Below are 23,412 nucleotides of genomic sequence, written 5' to 3'. Positions count from 1 at the left end.
ATTCGCCTCAGGGGTATTTCCGTCGATCGAGAGTGATCTTCATTTTATTATTAGTAGATCAGCAAACAGAGAGGTAACTTGACATATTCGCGAATATATCACGGCCTGATTCAACGTCAAGACTATATCTGCCGAAAAAGTTTAAATATCAATAATCCATCAAAATTCAATTGCGCTGATACATGTGATACAGCGACTGATTTTCCTAAATACCGGTATACGCTAACAAAAGAGGCTAAATCCAAACTCGCACAAAACATGGAGGGAGTCCATCATCATCCCATCATCATTCCATCCCAAGAGAAAGAAACCAATCACTGTTTGCACCAACCGTCACTTTCGGCAATGAAGTTAATACTGCCATCCGGCTGGCTTTGCCCACCCTCGTTGTCGGCATCCTCGGGGCCATGGCATCCCCGGAAGAGAGCACATGTGAGGAGAGGGCTACCGTCCTACAAAGTTATGGGTGAGTCCTCATTTGCTATACAGTTTAATTAAGCGGTGACATACTTTTCCATTGACATCGTGGTAAGCTGTCGGAAGCTTTGATGAGATACGAAAATATGAATTGCCATAATTACTTACAGTTAGCAAACCCACATCCGTCGACACTGTCGCACATGGCCTTGCATGCAGCGACGGTTTCGACAAGGCCGAAGGTCATATAATCATCTGCTTGTACAGCGGCACTGATATTGTGGAAGGTATTGGTGTACCCATCGGCCGGAGGGGGGTCGGTGGGGTCGGTGGGTGGGTGAGGATAGTTGTGTGGGCAATGGATGAAGAACGGAATCAAGTCCAGGATTCTGCAGATGAGCTGGCCGTTCCTCGTTAATAATATGATATTTCGGTAAGTAGAAAAACCTACCCCTCCCAAGCACGGCAGATGCGGATGATCACCTGGGTGTGGTCCATAATACCAACCTGGTTTGGAACCAGATACCCAAGGCGGGATTGGAGCACCATAGTGATTGTTATTTGAAAGGTCAAATCCGTCGAACAGATCGCCCAGATTCAAAGAGAAGCTGAAGTCTCGAGATTCCACCGGTTGATGAGCAGGTACCGCTCCGACAGAGGTAGTCGCAGCGACCGCGGCGGCAAGTAAAGCAGCAAAGCGCATTAGGCTCGATGAGTTGAGGTTGCGGTGAAGGAAGGCTTGATGTGTCGGGACACAACAATGCAATATATCGTGGCCATCGGTGGGTTATATACTTTTTCGAAGGATGGCAAGGGGCACAAAAGCTTCTTCGACGAGAAGGTCGAATTCTCGAGACAGCCATTCCGTAGATGGTGCCTTTGCCGAAGGTCATGCCACAATGTCGTCGGTGATATGATGCAGTTGACAGATGGAATAACTCGACATGACTGGTTGAGAGTGGCAGTCTCATGAGGTTGCTTTGAATGTCGATTCTTTGTGTGTCCTAAGCACGCCTCGAGCAGGCACACTCGAGCAGGCACACCAGGGGAAATACGATGTGTCAAGCTCTTGTTGCCCTGAGTCATTGTTGTTCTTGGAGTTTAATTTTCAGGTCGCATCATGACACTAGGCCCCGAATCTTGGATACAGTGTGCGCCGCGCATCGACTTGAGCTTGAAGTTGATGACCGTATGCGTAAAAGAACAAAGCCATGGTTTGTCATGTTTTCCTTTCCGTCTTTGAAATTAAAACCCTTTTAGAACCGTTCGGTGTTGGTGACAATTTCTGTACCTTGGCATGAGAATTCGCTCTAAGAATATAGTGGCGTTTGGCAGCGAAGACGAAAACAGCACTTCCCGTAAGTAGACCACGTTCTATCAGCGACGTCGACGGATGTCAACCCGATAATGCATCAATTCTTCGACCATATCAAAGATCAAAGAAAAAAATTTCAAGTCAAGAGCACTTCATTTCCACGGAAAGCAAGGAGGATACATCGCGAAAAGTAGTCAATATTCAGCATTAAACGTTCAACGCTCGAACTTGCCATGTGCTATTTTCCCGTGAGCGGAAGAGTCCGAACGGATCAACCCGTTCCAAATAATACAAATCCACCACCGAAGCCAGGCCCTGCCAGGCCCGGAAGCTCACTGGTGAGAGAACGAGAATCCTCGTTTGGAATATCGATCAACGTGTCCCTTATCTTTTGTGTCTCATTTGGTATGTCGATCAACGGGTGCTCTTGTCGTTTGTCATTGATCATTGATCATTCTTCACGCTTTCTCGCCCGCTTACAGCGCGCATTCAGTTGTCCCCTTCCTCGAGCGAATCACCGCCATTTCGATCTGTACCAGAGATCTGGAGACGATTAGCCTAGCTACATTATACCGCCTTTATTAGGCGTCATACCGCCAGCAGACTTCATGATCGTTCACGAAGCAGAGTTTCATTTTGTGAATTTCTCGCTGGCATGCCGTCGCTGGCAGAATGCAAATTCTCATTCTGCACCATCATGGTTCGCAATGGACGGATTTATCGGTTCACAGATCGCAGCCACGTGGACGTCGTACCTCCACATCTTATCGCACCGTTTGGCTCGAATTTTACTTTGAAGGTTATAACCATTGCGGTCGGACTCCTTGTGCAATACTTACCACAGCGTTTGCCTAACCAACGATCTCTTTACCTTGCTGATCTCTCCACCTTGCTTATTACAGGCGATTTTTCTACTCATATCTCCAGCTGTCTCCTGCTGTCTCCAGTTGGGCCCCTCAAATTGATGCCGACGTTTTTGGACACGCCAAGAATCAACCAAAAATGGGTTACCTTTTCCTTGTTTCGCAACTGCCATCTCAATTACCCCCTAATTCGCAGGTAAAACGATGCAAGACTGATTGGTCGTACTCATGTTTGGCTTTTTGCGTTAATCTTCCTGTAACCATAACGTGTCGCTTATCCGTAGTTCTTCTCGGGTAACTATTAAGAGGTTCCCCATGTATTTTGCCGGTGAGTACTGTTGTGTACTGTCAGAGAACGTCTTCTGGTGTGAGCATATGTTCTAAAAACAAAACTCAGGACGACACGTGCATGCTAAAGGCCTCGGAGGTACGCCATAGTTCGGACTCCCATTGGAAAAACAGCGAACCATGTGATCAATTAGTATCGGTTGGGATCCTGTCGCCGTGTCCGACAATATTAGGGGTTGTCCCGCTGGAAACCCAATGTGCGACGACGGTGCGGAATACATACTAGTCCAGCAAACAGTTGTTGGCATGTAATGTTCGAGACTGGGATTTCACACGGCCAGCTGTTTCCCATTGACGATCGGTGTAAGTGCGCAGCATCGATCTGGACATTGGTCTCTGACCTGCTGTTTGATTGTCTCTCGTTCTCTTTCCCATCACCAGCTGGCATGACATCCATTTAATCCTTTGATTTCCCCATCTCCCCCAACTCTTCCAAGCTCTTCCAACGCGAGTTAAGGGTTTAGGATTCTTGCGCTTTCCTCTTGCTTGAGTGCCGCTGTGCCCTGTACAGGCCTCATTTCCGCCCTTCTACGAACGGTGGGGCCACATTCGCGTATCGCGATTCCCGAGCCCCCACAGAATAGAATCAGGAGACTCACATGACAACGTGGTTTTTCTCAACGATACTATATCTTCTCAATTTCCAAGTGCATGCATCTGCCGAGCTCTTCACTTTCCCTTCCCATTTGCCTCTTCACTTCGTTGCTATCCCCCCCTCGTAGTGCCTGAACTTGAAAAAAAAATGGAAAAGGAGTCGGAATCTAAGAACCAGAGTGACAGCGAAGCTCAGACAGTTCAGTCAAATGATTCAATGCCAAGAGCAGATGGTGGATTGCATGGTTGGATGACTGTGGCTGGTTCGTAAGTTGACGGCAATGTTCTCGGGTATCGTTTCCAGAGCTCACAACCTGTTATTTTCATCAGTTGGCTGATTCTGTTCAGCACGCTAGGGTTCGTTGTTCATTGCCACATGACGAAAACATATCTCACGAAATTCACTAGTTATATCTACTCCTTTGGAGTGTACGAAGGTAAGCAAGCTTTTTGCTATTCATATTTTAGGTGTTCTGACGTAAATACAGATTATTATACCCGTATTTTTCTCCGCCGGCAAAGCCCTAGTAAAGTGGCGTACGTCCCCTAATCCTCAATGGAAACCCTGAACTCATGTTGATCGTCACTTGATCTGTAGGTGGATGGGTAGCTTTCAACTGGCGCTACCGTTTGCGTTAGGTCCGCTTGCGGGAAAATTATTCGATGCAGGTCATGCTCGCCTGGCGATCGCGTCTGGTTCTCTACTGTATGTTTTCTCGTGAGTCCTCCTTCGTCGATATTCCCAAACTGGTTCACTCAAGTGCGCTTGTAGTTTGTTCATGCTATCTCTCGCGCAGGAAGGGAAGTATTATCAGGTAACTATAGCTGCCTTTGGATGCCCAAAAAATTTACTTATATCTGGCCTTCAAGGTGTTTCTTAGTCAGGGCCTCGGCATGGGCCTAGGGACTGGTCTTTTATTCACGCCTTCAACTGCTGTCGTCAGCGTACATTTCAAACGAAGAAGGAGTCTGGCTTATGGTATCGCATTGACTGGGATGTCGTTAGGCGCTGTCGCATTTCCTATCAGTTCGTAAAACTTCCTCCAAACCCTATGAAGCTACTTACGAAAATGTCTTCCGCTCTGTTCATTTCCTCAGTCCTCAAGTAAGGACATCTCTCTGGTAGAACTGAGGCAGATTTTGCTGACCGCCGTCTTATTTGAAAATTCAGTCAGCTCATTCCGAAAATCGGGTTTGGTAATGCTGTGAGGATAACAGGATATATCGCACTCGGTTGCTTGGTAGTCGGTGTGATACTGGTGCAACCGCCGCCCAGAATTTCGAGGAGGGAACAGCCTGTCGACGTCGCGTCGTTCTTTCATGATCATGTCTATCTGTGGTTTTTGTTCATGTCAGTACCCGTTGTCCCTCCCCAGTTCAGAGTAAGCTAATGTTTAAAATTCATGCAGGGCCGTCATAACGCTTTTGAGTATATATTTTCCATGTCAGACCTCTTTGTTGTCTTGTGATCGTTGCGTCTGATGATTTAACAGCTGTTTACCTACAACTTTATGCTGTGGATCATGATATTGATAGTACAATCGCATTCTATTCCGTAAGTGGAACTGCATCTTACACGGTGTTAATCATCTGTTTAAACGGATGGCACTATCCTATCCATCCATCTATCATCTAACCATCTATCAGACCTAATGAGTATGAGAACGCTGATATATATTTATCCTCAAGCTCGCCATACTCAACGGTGCAAGTATAGTAGGACGTGTTGGTGGATGTTGGCTAGCTGATCGATACGGGATTTGGAACATGACAATACCAACGATTGCTGGCTCTACTGTGACTATTTGGGCCATACTCGGAATGTAAGTCAATCTAAAAAGTTATATCGGATCGTGGTCTTGATCTCACTTCATCTTTGCTGTAGTCATAGTTCAGCAAGTCTCGTCGTAATCAGCTGCTTGTATGGAATTTTTTCTGGAGCCTGTGAGTAATTGGTTTTTCCTGTCCGTTCAGAAGCTCTCAATTTGCTTGCTTTTGGGGGTCGCTAACAGGGTTAGCGATCGCAATATCGGGACTTGTATCCCTTGCTCGAACACAGAATGAAGTTGGGTGAGTATCTTTTTTTCTCTAAAGTTTACATTTCTTAAATCTTTCGCTAGAGCTCGTGTGGGAATTGCAAATGCGTTTATGAGCCTTGGATGCCTCGCATCGGGACCTGTACAAGGTGCCTTATTGTCGACAAAATTCAAGTGGGTGAGGCCGGTCACTTTCACTGGGGTAAGTGATATCGCACCTCGAGTATTCCAAACTGATCCGAGCGCGTCTTCATATACAGACCCTGATGATAAGTTCAACTGTGGCGTGTTTTATCATTCGAATGCTCGTTTCGAAACGCAAAGATTCGCAGTGGATATGAAAATTTGAGATCCTGTACCTCATTGCGGCTCGCTTTCCATCGGCACGCTTGTGTCTTGTTTTAGTTCGTGGTGTTGCACTGTATTTTTAACGTGTCCGTGGAGTGCCCGGTAATTTCCATCCCACATTAACTACGCATGCATGGGCATGGGCACTTCGAAAGCTTTCTTCTAAAATAACAGTTAGTCTTCCCCTTGATATCTCATCGGATCTTTTATGGTTTAACTTCGCGGTTGTTTAGGTGAATCGATGGTGATGTAGCGTGTACCGAATGATCGTTTACTTGGGTTGATAGGGATTTCTTCCGGACACAGGCCGGTCACTAGCACTGCATGAATATATATATAAAGTCATAATAAGTCATGTAAAGGCTCATGATCATGTTGATCGCGTGTTCTCGCCCGCAGGTTCGGTGATATCAGATGTATGTCACCCAATCCTTACTTCTGCCTTCGTTCATGAGCAATAAATGAGCAAAGTAGGCGCCGTAGCGGCCCTGACTTATATTCGATTCCGTTAAGAAAACAAAAACGAAATCAGAATAGGTTCGGCACGGTCACCGAGGGGGACTCGGGCTAGCTTTCCCGTAAATTGACCTTATCCTTGCCACATCGGTGATAAATTACCTGTAACGCTTCACGCCACCGTACGCTAAGAACCACACCAATCTGGTCCTCGAATAGAAACAGAAAACACAGATTTGAGCACAATTTAACTCGAGCTAGCAATTGTCATACTGCTACCACCATCAGTGAGTAGCGCAAATTCAAGAATATTTGGTCGTAGGAAAAAGGCAGGTCCCTTGTAACAAGCCGCATAAGGCTATTAGTATCAGAATGATTTAGAAGCAAAGGCTCGGGCTACCTAAAAACTTGAAGTCGATTTATTTTCTTGGCCTGGATATGAGCTTCGGCTCGATCATTTCCGTATCATTCCGTGGAAGAAGATCTACATCCCGCATGAGCTGATGAGAGGTAATGGGCGCTGATTCAAGATGATTCTTAGCTAGTACATTGAACGTCAAACATACAGAGCCACGCGGAGTCATGATACATAGTAATAAGACGTTGATATGACTTACGGCATCCGGTATAATCGGACATGACAACACAGTTGCTGAGGCTGAGACGGCGTCTATTGATCTTCTTAAGACCGGCTATTCGTTTGGGCTATGTAGTGACGCCGCTAGTACTGCACACCGGCTCTTTCTTTCCCAACCCAATGTCAAAAGACTACAGCAAGAACGAGGTCCGGACAGAAAACCCTGGAAAAAAGACAACAATCTCTGAGCAATATGGGATCTGGCATGTACTCAGTACTCCTGAAGGCCTTCGAGAGAAATATCGACGACTGTTTCTCGAAAGTCCGAAGGCGCTCCCGTCACTCTACAAATTACTTCGGGACATATACTGTTTATCGCCTATGCAGTTTATTCTCTTCTCCTCTTTTCAAATATGGACGGGATGCCAGGAGGCTGTCAAGATGCATTTTTCGAGCCAGGTTTTGAGAATGGTATGTGTTTTCATGCGTCTGTAAGCGTTCGAGTCATGATTGTCAAGGCTAGATCGAACAACGCTTGAGAGATGGTGTACCGAATGGGGCCGCAATCTGTTACCTTTTATCTTTGCGATTGACCGTGACGGCCCTGGAGCGAATTCTGTCCTGGCACAAGTGAGTTAGTCCGACTATTCTAACGCCTTCTACCATCTTTACATGTCACAGCGATAATGTCCTGGAACGACTTCAACGTCAGACTACCTGTCATTTTCAGATGCGTTTAATGAAAGGTAAGTCATCATTCGATAAAGCTTTCGTTTAAGTTTAAACCTGAAGGAAACCGTAGCTCAATTAAGACATGACCTGGCACAATCAAATGGTATGTAGATTTTGGTATTCCGTAAATCATAATAATGTCGAATGAACAGATCCAACGGAGAAACCGAAAGTAACAGCAGGCCAAGCTTGGAGGTCATTTGAAGGACTGCTTCAATTTTTTACGTTGGCAATGAACGTGGTCAGCCAGCTCACACTAGTATTCCACCTCTCTCGGAGTGGTGGGGGCCCTCTGTTTTCCTCGATATGTCTGCTTCAACCGATCATGTCTATCTTTATTGGAGAAGGCGCGGTCTGGGATAAAGGTAACTAAATGCCTTTTTATGATTGTCAATATTCATGATTGTTTGATGCGTCATTGTAGTGTGTATCATCAGAAACAACAATAAGTACCACCAACGAATGGGTGCATTGGTAAACCTCACTGAACCAAAATATCGAGAAGATGTCATCAGTAATAACCTACAGGAATTCATTATTGCAGGCAAGCCGACAGTACAGTTTTACATCTTTCACTAAATTCCTTTCTATAGAGTATCGAAAGGCTAATGAAAGGCTGGGTAACGTGCCAGTGAAGTCCGTTTGGAGCATATTTTCGGTGAAGAAAACACCTTACCCACAGACGCTATTAGGTTTACTCGGCGAGTTACCAATTGTGATCGCATTGACTCTTTTTTTTGAGAGCGAACGATTGACTTCTAACCTCACTAGGTGTATTGTGGACTACTCTCGCTGCTAAGGCCTACATCAACGTCCTTTGCGACGATCGCCATTCTTCAAGAATCATCAGCATTACTTGTTATGTACATCAGTTGGCTCTTAGGTGGTATGGAAGGTTTCAAAGGGAACTTGCAATCAATTCATGAAATCTATCAATATGAATCACACAGTAGTAGCGAGGTCACGGTAGATAAGAAGATCATATCCAGTGAAAGTGCGAAAGTAGGACCAGGGCGGGGAATGCAGTTCGAACTAAAGTACGACAAGCATTGTCCATGCCTCTTCTCCATATTAAACCCTAAATCGAACGCTATAGGAACGTATCATTCACCTATCCAGGCAGTCAAACTACAAAAGACGCGTTAAGAAACATAAACCTGACTGTTAAATCTGACCAATTCGTGGTCATCGTTGGATCGAATGGGAGTGGAAAATCCACGCTCGTTAAACTCCTTCTTCGCTTGTACAGCCCTTCGCAAGGGAGCGATAAACCTGAAAAACAAAACACTTCCGGCGAAATCTTAATCGACAACGAACCCGCTTCTTCATATCCCGAAGATTCGCTCCGACAATCCACGGCTGTCCTAAGCCAAGGTAACTTAATATACCCAGGGTTCTCTTTAGGGGAGAATATCGGCCTGGGATTTTCGCAACTTCTATCAGATGAAGAAGCACTCAACATCGCGGCGGAGAAGGCCGGAGCAAAAGAGGTTTTGAAACGTATGAAGGATGGTGCCAATACTATTTTGGACCCATTGGAAGATTATTACGAATTCAATATCAAACGACAAAGTGAAGAGCATCCAGAAGAAGGCTTTGGAAGAGTTGAGGCGACCTGTTGAAGTCAGTGGTGGAGAGAAACAAAGGATTGTTGCGTAAGTCTATAAACCTTGTCTCAATTTACATCACAGAATTTATTCTTTACTTTACAGAGCACGCACATTTATGAAGTTCAATTCTGGGAAGATTAGGTTCTTAGCAGTGGACGAACCAAGTTCGGCTTTGGATGCCGAAGGCGAAGATTTTCTTCTGAATAGCCTTTTGAAGGGAAGAGAAGGAAAGACCATTGTTTTCGTCACTCATAGATTTGGAAAATTGACAAAGCAAGCGGATCTTATCATGTAAGTGCCCGTGTGTATCTACGCTTTTGTATCTGGGCCCTGAAACCGATTCTCCAGTTGTATGAAGGAAGGTGCGATAGTGGAGTCAGGAATGCATGTAGAGCTGATGAAGAATGACGGGGAATATAAGAAACTATATGATATTCAAGCAAGTGCTTTTCGAGATGATGTACTTCCTGGGGCTCAGCCCTGAATATGAACGGGATAAGCCATTTTTACCTAGTAGCGCCACCGTTGGATCCATGTTTGGAGTGGTAGTAATGGAGGTTGAAGGCGTCGACGTAGCGGGAGTCGCATATTTTGCCCATACGATATTGTCGGCAGTTTCAGATTGAAGTCGAACTTCTGTGTTCGGTTGACAATATACAGTGTCCGGGAAATTATTGATATTCTATTCAACGTCGTCAATATCACTCCCAGAGATAGTTGCAATGATTGCTCACCGAGGTTACTGTAAACATATTGGTTTCTTCGTTTTTATCGCCCGAAATCTTGTCTCCACCGGGTAAAGTTCCTTCAACCATCGTGGTCCCGATCGCTGTATTTTCAACCTTCCTCAGCCTGACTACTGTTGCAGAGAGCCGCTCGTTTCGTCTACACAACCCAACTACAAATTCCAAGGCGAGGCGACGGTCATCTGGACCTCCGAAGGCAAGAACACGTGTATTCTTCCTCGTCCTTTCCCACCCCGCAATCCGAGAGCAACGTTCATTCGGCCTATATCGCCCTCATTCGTCGAAGTACTGTAGACATAATTAAGTAGGAGGTAATTACACTGGGATTCACAAATCAGATTGAACCGGGAATCGCCGCCAGCTTAGTCAGTCATGCCTTCACAAACCGGGGACAAGTTGTTGAACGAGTCGTACTAACGTGACGACATCCTCCCTGGAGTCAAGAACAATGATAACCGGCATCTTCAGAGGCCTCTCGGTGACGGAAGCTCTCTGGGAACGAGTGTGGTTCTAAGTACCTGAATCACTTAGAATGACGCTGGCTCTTAGGGTCGACAAGGAAATCAAAATCTCCCGACGTGAAGATTCCAGCCTAGAAGTTCACGTCATGTATCCAGATTCTGGGCTGAAGTATGAGATTAAGGAGCTGGAGAAAATTAATGAAGAACCCGAGAAAGAATTTGGCGAGCTCAAGCAGCGGGTTGATACGTTGATCATTTGAACGGAGTCAAACGATGCTATTTATATGGCGAGTATTTCTAAGTTATTGAAGTTTCCCACTCGCCCTAATTCCACGTAGCGAATGGTTTTGTTCATCTCCGGTATCTAATCGACGCGACAACGCAACAAGCGACACTATCCATAATCGGAAAGAAGAAATGGCCGGATGTTTTCAACGCTTTCAGCAAAGTGGAACCAGTGGTCTGCTTCATCTAACAAGAACTAGGCGCCAGCAGCTACCAATGACGATGAAGCGAAATCTTTGCTTAGCAACAATGAAGGCCATGAGCGAAGACTGGGGGATTATAATAGACATGTGGCCCGCTGTGATGTACCGAGTCAGGTCCTTCTCCGACAATTTCGAGGACAGCTGAATAGTATGTTTTATTTTCCATGCCTCATGTTGCAGAGTTTAAATTTGCACATTTTTGGATAATATATTTTCCAGATTTTTGACATCTGACCATGATAAGGTTGAATCGATGTGAATCCGAGTCAAGCAGATAATGAAAATGGCCACCTTCACCAATGCCGCTACGGGTAAGGAACTGTTCCGGAATGTTGCTTCCGGACTCATCGCAACTTCGATCCATGCGGTATCAAAATGACATAATCATTGATTTACTGTAGTTTTTTTCCTTGACGCTGAAGGGTAAAACGTCTAGGCGCGAAAGTATATCATCTCAACATTGGGCAAGAGGAGAACGTCACTGATTTCGTGTGAGTGGTATCTTCTAAAGACAAGGGTGAGCACGCTTCAATTCTCATGGATACAAATGATGGAGAGTCGCCCACAAAAGATATTTATATGTCCCAAACAACTTCCTATTTATGAACTCATCTTCGATGGCGCAGTCATGGGCGCTCGGAACTTCTGATCACTATCCAGGCATCATTCAGCTGACCGGGGGCATCTTCGGAAAACTTAAAAACCACTAATGTCGCAACATCTGTTGTTACAACAGCATATCTCATCCTAAACGCCAATGGACGACAATAACAGCGGCGACTCCAGCGCATCAATCTCTGACAAACCGCAAAAATGGAAAACGAGCCGCGAGCAATATGGAATTTGGGAAGTGCTAGCTACTCCTGAAGGTCATCACAAGAGATACCAAAGATTTTTTCAAGACCTTCCAGAGTCCCTCCCGTCGCTCTACAAATTGCTTCGAGACATATTTTCTGTATCACCTAAGCTAGTCGTTCTCTTTCTCCTATATCAACTATGGGCAGGATGTCAAGAAGCTGTCAAATTACACCTTTCGGGCCAGGTATTGAGAATGGTACGTGCTTTTTTTTGAATTTGAGGATAGACGAGTGATTGCTGGCATGAATAGATTGAACAATGCTTAAGAGAGGGCGTACCGGATTACGGGGCGTTGTGCTACCTCTTAGTTTTACGGTTGGTCGTTACAGCTCTAGCCAGGTTGCTCTCTTGGTACAGGTGAGCTAATCAAGTTGATTATTTTCAATTTAAAAACTAAGCATAGGATATCGTAGCATGGACCTCCTCGACCGACTTCAATATCAGGTCGCCTCGCATTTTCAACTCCGCATAATGAAAGGTCGGTTTTTGTTCGATACAAGTATACTCGATGTTGACAAAGAAAACTCTAGCTAAATTGAGACACAATCTAAGCCAGACAAATAGTACGCTAAGATTTAAACGTCGCAGCTTCATGATGAACTGACCATAACGATGAAAACAGATCCTGCTGAACAAACCAATGTAACAGCCGATCAAGCTTGGCACTCATTTCTCGGACTGCTTGGTTTCTACAGATTGGTGCTGACTGTGATCAGCCAATGCACATTAGCAATTCATCTCGCGCATCGAGATATTGGAGGTCTGCTGTTTGCTTCGATATGTTTGCTTCACCCGGCGTTATCTAGATTTCTTGGAGGATTTAGCACTGCGGATGTAGGTGAGCATACTTTCGCGTTAGTATACTGCTGAAGGTTTTGACGCGCAATCATCGGCAGTGTGTATTGTCCGAGACAACAATGAAAACCATCACCGTTTGGGCGCATTGATGCTTCTCACGAAGCCAGAGTTTCGGCAAGACGTTATCAGTAATAATCTGCCAGATTTCATCATATCAGGTAAACCGATTCTTGCTGTTCTACTGATTAGCTTCCACTGATGACTCCTTGGTAGAATATCAAAATGTCAGTAACCGCCTGGGTGACGTGGTAGTTAAACCCGTTCATAGCGTATTTTCGGCAAACAAGACGCCTTACTTGCCGACACTATTAGCTTTACTCGGAGAGTTGCCGACGGTGAGCCCGGCGTTCAGTTATTATCCTTCTTATGTCTGCTAACTCACATATGTACCAGGTGTATTGTGCAATGCTTGCACTTCTCAGTCCCAAATCAATCTCCTTTGCGTCAATTACTATTCTTCAACAATCATCATCACTACTCGTGCGACACGTTAGTTCCGTGTTCAGCAGTATCGAGCGTGTCAAGCGAAATTTACAGTCAATTCATGAAATATATCAGTTGGACGCCCATGGTAGTGGTGATGAGTTGACTGATCCCTTGGCTACCGAGAATACCCAGGTAGGAATAGGGCGAGGAATGCAGTTTGAACTAAGGTACGACCAGCATCATCAACTTCTCTTCTCTAAATTAAACTTCAATCGAACGTTATAGGAATGTATCATTCGCCTATCCAGGCAGTCAGGCTACCAGACATGCGTTAAGGAACATAAACCTGTCCATCAAATCTGGTCAATTCGTTGTCATCGTTGGATCAAATGGAAGTGGAAAATCCACGCTCATCAAACTCCTTCTTCGCTTGTACAGCCCCTCGAAAGGGAGCGATAAACCTGAATCACAAAACACCTCCGGCGAAATCTTAATCGACAATCAACCAGCTTCTTCATATTCAGAATCTTCTTTACGACAATCCACGGCCGTGTTAAGCCAGGAAAACATCGTATATCGTGGGTTCTCTTTAGGCGAGAACATCGGTCTAGGATTCTCGCCACTGATATCTGATGAGCAAGCTATTGATTTGGCGGCGGAGAAGGCTGGAGCAACAGAAGTATTGAAACGTATGAAGGATGGTGCCAATACTATTTTGGACCCGTTGGTGGAGTATCACCATTTCAATGTCACGAAGCAAAGCGACGACCATCCTTTGAGGAAAATTTTGGAAGAGTGGCGACGACCTGTTGAAGTCAGTGGTGGAGAGAAACAACGGATTGTTGCGTAAGTCTATCCTTTTCATCATTGTGTTCGTCACAGCGTTTATAGTTTTAAATTTTACAGAGCGCGCACATTTATGAAGTTCAATTCTGGGAAGGTAAGGTTCCTAGCTGTTGACGAACCAACCTCGGCTTTGGACGCCGAAGGCGAAGAATTTCTTCTTCATAATCTTTTGAAAGAAAGGGAAGGAAAGACAGTCGTTTTCGTCACTCACAAGTTTGGAAATTTGACTAAACAAGCAGATCTTATTGTGTACGTCCCCATATATCTATCTGCTCCCAATCACGAGTCGTGACGCCCATTTTCCAGTTGTATGAAAGAAGGTGCTATAGTGGAATCGGGAACGCATGCAGAGCTGATGAAGAATAGCGGGGAATACAGCAAGCTATACGATATCCAAGCTAGGGCTTTTCGAGACGACCCAACTCCTGCTGAAGCTTCAGAGGGGAGTTGAACATGGACAAATCTTTATCAGTAATCCGGGTGACTCTCAATTACCATCCAATTTCATTTCGAACGATGTAAAGATATAGTTGTACCACACTGTTCAATGTAGCCAGCATCAGCAAGTTGGCAATTTACTTTTCACTTTTTGTCGCTTTTCGGCCTTTCTGCGAATTTGATACAAGCGCAAAAGCTGAGCAAAAGCTGAAATCATAAAATGATCATTTCAATATTAGGTACATTTAGTAGTAATGTCTGTAATCTTCAATTTTCTTTTCAGTTTTTTGCTTTTTTCAATTTTTCACGGCATCTACAGGAGGCCAGCTTTTTTTAAAATCCGGGCCCAAAATGTGGCAACAGCTTTTTCTCGCTTTTTCTCACTTTTTTTTAGCTTGCACAAGCGAAAAAAAAGCTAATTGCCAAAGTACTGATGGCCAGTTGCACTCCCTTTTGATATGATCGAAAACCCACGTCGAGTCCATTTTTCCCAACCTTCGATCCACATAAATAAATCTCGATATCTTTCCGAGAAGTTCGCAACAAAACAAGATTGCTGTTTAAAACTTGATTTTAATATAACAATCGGAGGTATGAACGAGCGAGAAGCGATGAAAACGGATCTATATCAATTCCTTACCGCACGCAATTCAAAGAAGCTTATCATACTCACCCCGACAAACTCGGAACAACCTTCCGATGGACTGATACACGACGCACAAAGCAGTCTAATCGAGATTCGACTTCAATTTGGGATTTCGGAGGCACTATCAGTGTTGTAATTGAAAATTCAGAAAGAGTGTAAAGGAAAGACAAAACCTGGATTGACGTCGGACAGAGAAAATACAAAGGTGTCCTAGAAAGGGAAAAATGGCGGGCGACCTGTATTAGACGTGAAAGATCGTCTCCGTTGGCGAACTTTATCTTAATCAGGTCGCTTGGCTTCAAAAGTGATCATAATAATTCGAATGGCACCTGTTTCTTCAGTTATTCATAAGCAATCAACATCATTCACAACAGTCTTGCCACTGATTTGTAATTCAGATTCAAACGAAAAATCAATCAATTCGGGCCATTTTAACAAGGCACTAAACTACGTCAAATATATCTGGAGAAATTGCGCGTAACGACATGAAAAAAAAAACAGCACAGGACTCGAAAAGGGGAGACAGACAAAGAAACGAAAGGGAGGTGCTATGTGGAGTAAGATGTAGCGTATTCAGATAGTATACAAGGGAAAGCACCATGACATAGAACGAGCGACCTAAAAAGAATACTTGATAGACGCAAGTCGAGTCCTGACGAGGGGAAGCAATAATGGATATCATATAAAGAGAAAAGAAAAACATAACGAAGATACGAATAACGTCGACCGACATTTTTAATCTTGGAACTCAGAGAACGGAATACCATTAGCTTGAAGTATCCGTTGCAGCGTCAAAGCACGTTCTTTCCACTTGTCGCGATCATTCGCGAGATCCGAGACCTGGTTCTCCAGCTCCTGTTGATGCTGGAGTTTCCTCTTTCGACTCTTCCTGGCCGCCAACGTATTCTGCCGACGCTTCCACTCGATTTGCTCAAGCTCCGTGGCGTTGGGCTTGAGAGCCTCGAGCTCAAGGTCATCGTCATCACCATCGAGCATTTGTTGACGAACGCGTTTACGGGCAAAAACGGCAGGCATTTCCTTTCGCGACGTCGCTGAAGGGGTAAGATAGCGACGAGGTTGAGTTGGCGCCTCGAGGGAAACAAGTGAGTCAGTCGAGATATTCTTGCGAGTACCGGTGGCCGAGACACGTCGACGAGCAGTCTCAGGAGCGGATGACGGTACTTGATCGACAGCATGAGACAGTGTCGACTGAGGAAAGGTTGCATTGTCCATTCCAAGGGAAGGGGAAAGAAGGCTGGCGGGATTGAGTGCGGGTGTATTGAGTGTGGGCGATGTCGGGGACATGGTGAAGAGGCTAGAAGTATCCAGCGTCGGGACTTTGGATGACTCGTCATCGATCATACCCGAGTCAAACAAGGGCATGTCGTGCGGTCCCGTAAGCATGCTGACATCGTTGTGGGCGATGAGGGGGGTAGAGAGGAAATCACTCAAAGGAGTCTCTCCAGGTGATTCACCGAAATTGTCCAACGAGGGCGTCCAAGGCGACGTAAGGAAGTCGCTTGGCTCAAAGGGAGACATGTCCGGTTCGGAGACGCCACCTGGGGCTGAGATATAGAGGTAAGCGGTGGTTGAGAAAGGAGACGAGGGCGAATCACCTAAGTTCCTGAGCATACTCTCGAGGTCAAAGTCTGACTCGAGAGGTTGCTGAAGGTCAGCAGGGGATACAGTCGCACTGTGCATCTCGGTAGACGAAGAAGCGGGGGGCTCAGACTTTTGGGAAAGCATATTAAGATAATTGTCTCTGACAGCGAAAAAGTCGTTAACTTCAGGCTGTGTCACGGTTTCAATGCGAGTTGATGGTATTTTGGGCAGTGGTGGAAGTGTTGTGGGAATGCCATGATGAGCTGCTAAATCCGAGGTGGATGAAAAGACCTGATTGGACGTCCGAGGACGAGTCAAAGAATTGTTTATGTCATTGTTGGGGGTGAGATGTTTGGGAACCAAAGGTCCAGAAGCATTCGAGCGCGAGGCCTGAGACGAGCTTAGAAGTGGGCTTGCATGATGACGCAAGGTGTTGTAATAAGACAAGTGGGCCGGGGAAAAAATAGCTACGTTAAGCGGGAGACAGGTAGTTTGTGGAGAGGCGGACACCGTGGAAGGTAGCCCTGGTGGTCTGGAAGAGGGGGACGATGTTAGCGCTGGATCTGGGGATGCCATGCCCGGATGGGTGGAGAGAGAAGCCGGAGTTTGCAGACGCTCGGCGCGATGCCCTTGGGCAGAATGGGGAGTCGGAGCGGTAGGGCTCGACTCTAAGGCCATCGGGGATGATGCCATAATCAGAAAAGGTGTGCAAATGACTCACGGATGCGCAGAAATGGCTTGGAGACTGTCCAAGCCGGGGATGGAGTCGGGGGGAAGGAAACAATCGATGGCTGACTCTGACTCACCCCTCCCTATATATACCCACCGCCTGCATTTCAAACTCCGACACCCCCGCCCGCACTCGGACCCCTGTTGCTGTGCACAGTCCTGTGCTGTCCACGTCATTCAGACACGTCTCTGCAGCGCCCAAGTGCCCCGTCGTCGCTGCGCGCGCACAGACCATGTCGCGGATATTTCCCAAGACGAGTCATATTCTCACTTTCGGGAGCGGGTATCAGCTGACAAATCTACGTTACCATCGCACGGCTCCCCGCCCCTTGTTCTATATCGGGCATCTCCCGCCTCTTGGCGCACAGCCCCCTGACGCCTTCCCGCCGCCGCATGTCTATATCGGGCATCTTCGGTAGCCACATGAGCACCCTCGTGGGCCAAGGGCTTCTTTTTTTCGGCCCGTGTCTGACTCGGGAACGCGACTCCTCCCCCGAAAACGGAGTCTTTAGCCGACGCACCGAAACGGACACGCGCTGGCTGCGGCACAGCAGAAGTCTCTTATTATTCTCAGCTTTATCGCTCTCCACCGCCCATCACGGTTATGCGCATTCATTGAATGCTTCCTTTTGACAGCTCCTTATCTCATACATTCGAGTCATTGTTGCGCTGATTAAGCATGGTTTCCAAGGAAGAGAGACAGGTGAGTTCTCATGCGATCATCGCCGTCTACAACCACAATCGGACAAACTCCACCACCTGCACAGCTTCAATAACGAAATACGCATGCCACCGATTTGATGAGAGGGACACTGGGCGTTCCGAGATGTGATACCCATCTCGTTGAATGTGGGAAGGGGACCATCGGAAAACGTGGTTCGCAGCCTCTTATATATCCAGGACTGAGTCAGATGAGTCGGGCCTCATTTACCCATGTGCTGCCGACGCCGCCGGACTCTGTATTAGGCAACGCTTCGATATGCGGTCCCGCGTGTGATGCTATTCCACCAGTCCCTCGGTTAACGGCTATTTTGATTTGCTCTCTCGTTCTTTGTTCCTCTCAACGACCTCTGCTACAACGGCGAAAACATATACCGAGGAAACTCCACTTTCTAATTCGATTTCAAAGGGATTCTATTAACTTTCGTGCAAGATTCGAATCTAATTTTCCGTACTCCCGGTTTCCAGCATATGACAATACCTTATGGTCCGTGAATATATGCGCGACGACGACTCGGATTCGGAGGTTTATATACTGGGTCAATGTGCATGAGGAGACTGCTCGTTCCACGGGAAGGAATCGGTCTATGCTCGGGTTCATTCACACTAACCAACCGGGTTCCGATACATCCATGACCACATCGCGTCGACCCCTCCATTTCCGACCATCGGTTCTCCTGATTTCGATTAATGGCTACATTCTCCTCACGGGTAGTGACGAAGGAACAAGGGCCTCAATAAGGCATTCTGAATGCAACAAAGCCGAGATATACTGTCCCGTATTCCCGTTTTCAGGATATGACGACGACACCCCATGGTTCGACGTTGAACTCAATGTTGAATATATGCGCGACAATTCGGATACGGAGGCTGAAATCCCTTTGCAGCAGGTGTATACTGGATCAACGTAAGTATCATGATATACTACAAATGTACGATGCTAGCACGAGGACAAACTGAATAATACAGAAAATGGATTCTCATTCCACGAGAAGGGTCGATCTATGCTCGAGTTCATTCCCAATAACCAACCGGGCCCCGATACATTCATAATCACGTCGCGTCGACGGCCTGATCCTATATACCGGATGGACACTCAATGCTGGAAACTAAACCACCAGATACATTTTATTAATTCTTCCTTCGACGGTTTCGCCATGGGTACACATAGTCATTTCCGCCCGAGTCTGGTGTTAAACTATCCAGGATGAACTACCCTTTCGTTGAACTATATCGAGCAATGCAACAAAGCCAGATGTCATCCGAGCCAGCTTGTCTGCGGAGAATATGGGGTGTTTGCGAGTGTCCCTGACCTTAAGTAAGGCATATCGCCACCATCGGATAGTTCTGGGTGGTGAGCCGGTGAGCGATCATTGAGAAGACTATAATTTCAGGACAGATGAGGAATGAACGTTTGAACCGACGTCATGGTAGATGATGATAATGATTCGAGAAAATCCTTGCCATTGCCGCGTTACCAACAGTTTTTTCACTCAATTAGACGTTCAAAACTCGCCAGTTGTTTTCATGGACGATGGAGAAGTTATGAACGGCCCTACTTTGAAGCATATGGGTTACCTTGTTTCCCGGGGCTGAATTCATACCAGTCATCTTTACGAAGACTTACCGTTTTGGACTTTCTGTCAGTTTCCTCCCTGACGATATGTTTGTAGTAGTTTATTCTTGTAGGCATGACTGGAACAGAGGGCGAATAATGTCGGTATTTCATGCCTGGAGTCGTTGGTGTCTGCTCCATTGCCTCATCCTGGTAATCCCTGCGGCGTTGGGACCTTTGAAAACAAAAGCACTGAGCTGGCGAAACATGTCTTTCCAGCGATCTGCGGTCTTCACATGGGATCGGCATAACTTGATCGGTTCTTGTTATGAATATGATTGACCCACAGAAATAAGAAGCTGGTGCTATGATGAAACTACTCGAACTTACTAGCCAATTATATATAGTTTGTGAGAGTTCTGGCTGTTTGTGGCGGAACCATGGTCTGGATGATGTTATTCAAAGCTAGTGTCCCGGATAAGCTCTTGGCGTCATATAAAGGACACCTTTAACAGGCACTTTGATGATTACCTTAACTCCGCCCTCAATCATGCCACCATTCAACACAGAGACGCGTCCCCCTCCACCGACAGCTGTAACTCGCCACCACGAATATTATATCTTCAGCGGCGATCTTTTTTTTCTGGTAAGTACGCTAAAGACTCTTTCAGATCTCTAGAAAGGTAACGAACCGGGGCACTATAGGCGAGGGAGAAAGTTTACTTCCGGGTCCACTCCCATTTCTTTCACAAGTTTTCTGGCTATTGGAGATCCCATATGGCGGGACCGGTCTCTCCTGGCGATAATCGAAGACCAGCAGGCTTTCATGAATCGACTGCCTTCCTCATAGATCTAGACCCCGATGATTTTGCCCTGTTCCTTCTAGTATTCTACAACCCGTTCGTCGACCTATTCCCCTACCCATAGCCATCGGGCTTGCGACTAATCCAGGTTCCAGGAAATATGATCTATATAATCTGACGTTGGATGAGTGGAACACGCTGCTTCGCTTAGCAACAGAATGGGACTGTCCGAAAATCCGAGAAATGGTATTCTCGCGCATCGACAAGATGCCGGCTCTCGACGTGATATCGAAGATCAAACTCTACACTCAATACAAAGCTCCTCACAGTTACTTGCTACCACTCTGCTTTCAACTGGCTGTTCGTGACCGTATGCCTGGGCGCGAAGAATTTCGACTCTTTGATTATGATACCTTCTACAACATTTTCACAGCGCGTGAAATGCTTCGCACCCCGTTAGCCAGCACCAGCCAAGGCACTCCCGTCCATTTGACGCCTGATGAAAAATTCGATATCGTGGCGGTAGCTTTCGGTTTACATCCCCAAGAGATCGCGACGCTCAGGACATCGGGTAATATATCACCTGTACGTTGGCATTCTGAGCTTACCCAGTGATGCACTTTAGTGGTTCCTTTGATTGTCGAGGCTTCACAACCGTCCTCATTGCCCAGAAATAGAGGTGGAATCCCCAAAAACTAAATAGACCACGGTGATCCCACACACGTTGATTCCGTCTCTCACCTTTGTCTCCCGGAGTCAACCAAGCCCTACATTGTCAATTTATGCTGTATCTTATTATGTTTTTTGTACACTATTTCGAGTTAACGCGAACCCTCGTTTCTGTTATAATAAATAATGCTGTGTTTTCGCTTGTGTATATATAGTAGCCAGCGCACCATACACGTGTACGGACATCTCTTCTGCCCGCTTCGGATATAGCTAGCTTCAACTTCTTGTCCAGCACTACCAGCAATTGCGCACATGTTCTAGAACACGGCAGAAGCGGCGCTCATGGATGCGTGTTCAATGCTCATCTTCTGCCAAAGGCCACACACACACCTCGCCGCAGCCTCGCTGCGCACTTTATCTCAAATGATATCAGCTACATCTATACTTAATCCGTGCATAGCACAGCCAGCCTCAAGTCTATTTTCAACGGAATGTTGTCATCATCTTACAGATTCTTACTGTGTATCCAATTCCGAAGGCATGCAACTTACGTGAGGCACTCCTGCCTCAAGGCCGTTCGAAGGTGAGATACTCACCTTCATGGTCATGCGCCACTATAATGAACCAACATGAGGTGAAATGCCGTGTTTTGTGAATTCCAGGAGGTACTAGAAGCATACGGGGTAGATAAGAATGCCCTTCAATCGGCGCTGCCAAACGATTACATTCCTGCTCACCTCGCACACTCACCACATATGCCTCCGAAACCTCAACAAGATAATACATTCGGGCGGAGCCCTAGTCTCTCCCCAAGTGCTACGTATTACATCAGAGGGGGGGATTTATTCTTCCTGGTGCGTCACCTTGAAACAAGCCTTTGTCGCCTTCGTTCGTCTCACGACGGTCCAGTTGGGTCATGTACTGTACAGGGTCCACTCATACTTTTTTTTGCGCGAGTCAGCCTTTTGGAAACGAGAGCTAGTTGGATCTTCTACCGCTGCCGACGCCCCGTTACTACAGGGCAACGGTAGTACGAACGCTATCATCTTGGAGGAGGACCCAAAAGACTTCGACTGCTTCCTATGGGTTTTCTACAACGAGTAAGTTACTCTGTCCTTTCGTTGAGACTGTCACTCAGTATAATAATCCAGAAATCCCGGCGACTTTTCTGCTAAGCTGCAAGATTGGATAACTATTATGCGGTATGCTACGCGCTGGGACTTCCCACGTATCAAGGACTTGGCCATTCAACATCTGGAAAAACATGAAATGAATCCCATCGATCGGATCAAGCTTTACCAGGAGAACAAGCTTCCCGAAAAATATCTCTTCCCACTCTATGTCGGTCTCGCCTCTCGTCAGGAGCTACTGGGTATCGAAGAGTCTCGGACGCTTGGAATCGAGACTTTAGTCTTAATCCAGCAAGCGCGAGAGCGTCTTCGCGCCCCGACATCTCCTATGGGTAACAAATTCCTGAGTCCTATCCGTACGGATCTTAAACCGGCTGATGTGTTCGATATCGTCTCCGCAACATTCAATATTTCCTTTGGAGAGTTACCAGCGGATCCAAAACCAGGTAATTCGGTATTTTGTCCTTTCTTTTGGTGATTTAGGTTGTGCTTACACATAGTATGATCGTATTTTTAGACCCTAAAGGAGGGTCTGGTTCTGGTTCTGCCGGTGCACAGACCACTGGTGCGACAGGGAGTAGTCCCGCAAACCCTCCCAAAGGACCCGGAGCGGGTGGAGGAGGTGCTGGGAGAGGTAGAGGAGGCAGGTGAGCAGGACTGGGAAGAATTATATCGGTAACAGTGTGAGTGTGAGTCAAGTTCCGGATCTTGCGGGCTGGAAAGAACAACCCCTCCACCTTCTTTGAGCCATCGTCTTCTCTAGGGAGTGATTTATATCTTTTTTTTGGCGGCACTATATTACGACGCATATGCATCCTCGCACATAGTGTGTCTGTAGAAAATGTACATTATATGTATAATCCGTTCTTGTGTTTCCGTAGCGTTGTACTTCTGTATTTTCCATGTTCCAGGTTGAATACATCATCAAAATGTTTGGCAGCTATTGGTGTCACTACTTACTGATGTCGCGCACTAGAATCCTTCCACTGCTACATCACGTTGTTGTCGCGACTTTCACGCTTCGAATTCAGTCTTTCCAGTGGATTCGCTGATGGAGGAATCAAACGTCCGCGCGTAAGGCGGAAGACCTCGGTGGTATTTGTATGATATATAGGATACGTGATGGCTTTCCCTCCCCCGG

At 46.2% G+C, this 23,412-nt stretch overlaps 7 protein-coding genes across 7 annotated transcripts; 5 read left to right on the top strand and 2 right to left on the bottom strand.

The window, feature by feature from the left end:
* Positions 1–113: 113 nt before the first annotated feature.
* On the bottom strand, positions 114–1,242 carry AGABI2DRAFT_194039 (hypothetical protein). Its single transcript, XM_006462935.1, has 4 exons — positions 869–1,242; positions 586–817; positions 511–533; positions 114–452 (listed from the first exon to the last, which is right to left on the bottom strand). Exons 1-4 carry the CDS (start codon positions 1,118–1,120, stop codon positions 315–317), a joined length of 645 nt encoding a protein of 214 aa, XP_006462998.1. The 5' UTR covers positions 1,121–1,242; the 3' UTR covers positions 114–314.
* A 2,512-nt stretch (positions 1,243–3,754) lies between these two features.
* AGABI2DRAFT_186793 (hypothetical protein) lies at positions 3,755–6,267 on the top strand (the record flags this gene model as incomplete). The annotated part of the gene is made up of 16 exons (XM_006462934.1): positions 3,755–3,804; positions 3,868–3,894; positions 3,946–3,974; positions 4,026–4,074; positions 4,136–4,255; positions 4,310–4,352; positions 4,408–4,564; positions 4,702–4,888; positions 4,947–4,981; positions 5,031–5,092; positions 5,227–5,360; positions 5,423–5,481; positions 5,550–5,607; positions 5,658–5,775; positions 5,834–6,094; positions 6,155–6,267. 15 exons carry the CDS (start codon positions 3,755–3,757, stop codon positions 5,912–5,914), a joined length of 1,209 nt encoding a protein of 402 aa, XP_006462997.1. The 3' UTR covers positions 5,915–6,094; positions 6,155–6,267.
* Positions 6,268–7,134: 867 nt separating this feature from the next.
* AGABI2DRAFT_179557 (hypothetical protein) lies at positions 7,135–10,763 on the top strand (the record flags this gene model as incomplete). Its single annotated transcript, XM_006462933.1, has 15 exons — positions 7,135–7,425; positions 7,478–7,584; positions 7,636–7,700; positions 7,757–7,789; positions 7,839–8,051; positions 8,111–8,230; positions 8,280–8,401; positions 8,458–8,549; positions 8,637–8,723; positions 8,783–9,176; positions 9,229–9,341; positions 9,399–9,587; positions 9,718–9,903; positions 10,165–10,248; positions 10,592–10,763. 15 exons carry the CDS (start codon positions 7,135–7,137, stop codon positions 10,761–10,763), a joined length of 2,268 nt encoding a protein of 755 aa, XP_006462996.1.
* A 2,656-nt stretch (positions 10,764–13,419) lies between these two features.
* On the top strand, positions 13,420–14,430 carry AGABI2DRAFT_73149 (hypothetical protein; the record flags this gene model as incomplete). The annotated part of the gene is made up of 4 exons (XM_006462932.1): positions 13,420–13,812; positions 13,867–13,979; positions 14,040–14,228; positions 14,286–14,430. Coding segments are annotated over 4 exons (840 nt in total), but the record flags the coding sequence as incomplete, so codon positions are not given.
* Positions 14,431–15,461: 1,031 nt separating this feature from the next.
* AGABI2DRAFT_194037 (hypothetical protein) lies at positions 15,462–17,443 on the bottom strand. Its single transcript, XM_006462931.1, has 3 exons — positions 17,387–17,443; positions 16,680–17,197; positions 15,462–16,628 (listed from the first exon to the last, which is right to left on the bottom strand). The coding sequence occupies exons 2-3, from the start codon at positions 16,807–16,809 to the stop codon at positions 15,799–15,801; spliced, it is 960 nt and encodes a 319-aa protein (XP_006462994.1). The 5' UTR covers positions 16,810–17,197; positions 17,387–17,443; the 3' UTR covers positions 15,462–15,798.
* A 2,771-nt stretch (positions 17,444–20,214) lies between these two features.
* On the top strand, positions 20,215–21,392 carry AGABI2DRAFT_194036 (hypothetical protein). Its single transcript, XM_006462930.1, has 5 exons — positions 20,215–20,315; positions 20,375–20,568; positions 20,628–21,043; positions 21,098–21,213; positions 21,237–21,392. Exons 1-4 carry the CDS (start codon positions 20,220–20,222, stop codon positions 21,169–21,171), a joined length of 780 nt encoding a protein of 259 aa, XP_006462993.1. The 5' UTR covers positions 20,215–20,219; the 3' UTR covers positions 21,172–21,213; positions 21,237–21,392.
* Positions 21,393–21,670: 278 nt separating this feature from the next.
* On the top strand, positions 21,671–23,218 carry AGABI2DRAFT_207683 (hypothetical protein). Its single transcript, XM_006462929.1, has 5 exons — positions 21,671–21,724; positions 21,804–21,995; positions 22,051–22,241; positions 22,293–22,717; positions 22,789–23,218. The coding sequence occupies exons 2-5, from the start codon at positions 21,897–21,899 to the stop codon at positions 22,920–22,922; spliced, it is 849 nt and encodes a 282-aa protein (XP_006462992.1). The 5' UTR covers positions 21,671–21,724; positions 21,804–21,896; the 3' UTR covers positions 22,923–23,218.
* Positions 23,219–23,412: the final 194 nt, after the last annotated feature.

Source organism: Agaricus bisporus (genome assembly GCF_000300575.1).
Source record: "Agaricus bisporus var. bisporus H97 unplaced genomic scaffold AGABI2scaffold_7, whole genome shotgun sequence".
NCBI lineage: Eukaryota > Fungi > Basidiomycota > Agaricomycetes > Agaricales > Agaricaceae > Agaricus > Agaricus bisporus.
This window is presented reverse-complemented; position numbering and strand designations above follow the sequence as displayed.

Coding starts and splice junctions, on each gene's coding strand:
- AGABI2DRAFT_194039 (XM_006462935.1), bottom strand. CDS start 1,120: ATGCGCTTTGCTGCTTTACTTGCCGCCGCGGTCGCTGCGACTACCTCT. Junction 534..585: donor CGGATGTGGGTTTGCTAACT/GTAAGTAATTAT, acceptor AGCTTCCGACAG/CTTACCACGATGTCAATGGA. Junction 453..510: donor ACCACGATGTCAATGGAAAA/GTATGTCACCGC, acceptor ATAACTTTGTAG/GACGGTAGCCCTCTCCTCAC.
- AGABI2DRAFT_194037 (XM_006462931.1), bottom strand. CDS start 16,809: ATGCTTTCCCAAAAGTCTGAGCCCCCCGCTTCTTCGTCTACCGAGATG. Junction 16,629..16,679: donor GAGTATGCTCAGGAACTTAG/GTGATTCGCCCT, acceptor TCTATATCTCAG/CCCCAGGTGGCGTCTCCGAA.
- AGABI2DRAFT_194036 (XM_006462930.1), top strand. CDS start 20,220: ATGCCACCATTCAACACAGAGACGCGTCCCCCTCCACCGACAGCTGTA. Junction 20,316..20,374: donor GCGGCGATCTTTTTTTTCTG/GTAAGTACGCTA, acceptor GGGGCACTATAG/GCGAGGGAGAAAGTTTACTT. Junction 21,044..21,097: donor CGCGACGCTCAGGACATCGG/GTAATATATCAC, acceptor GATGCACTTTAG/TGGTTCCTTTGATTGTCGAG.
- AGABI2DRAFT_207683 (XM_006462929.1), top strand. CDS start 21,897: ATGCCTCCGAAACCTCAACAAGATAATACATTCGGGCGGAGCCCTAGT. Junction 21,996..22,050: donor GGGGGGATTTATTCTTCCTG/GTGCGTCACCTT, acceptor ACGACGGTCCAG/TTGGGTCATGTACTGTACAG. Junction 22,242..22,292: donor CTATGGGTTTTCTACAACGA/GTAAGTTACTCT, acceptor ATAATAATCCAG/AAATCCCGGCGACTTTTCTG.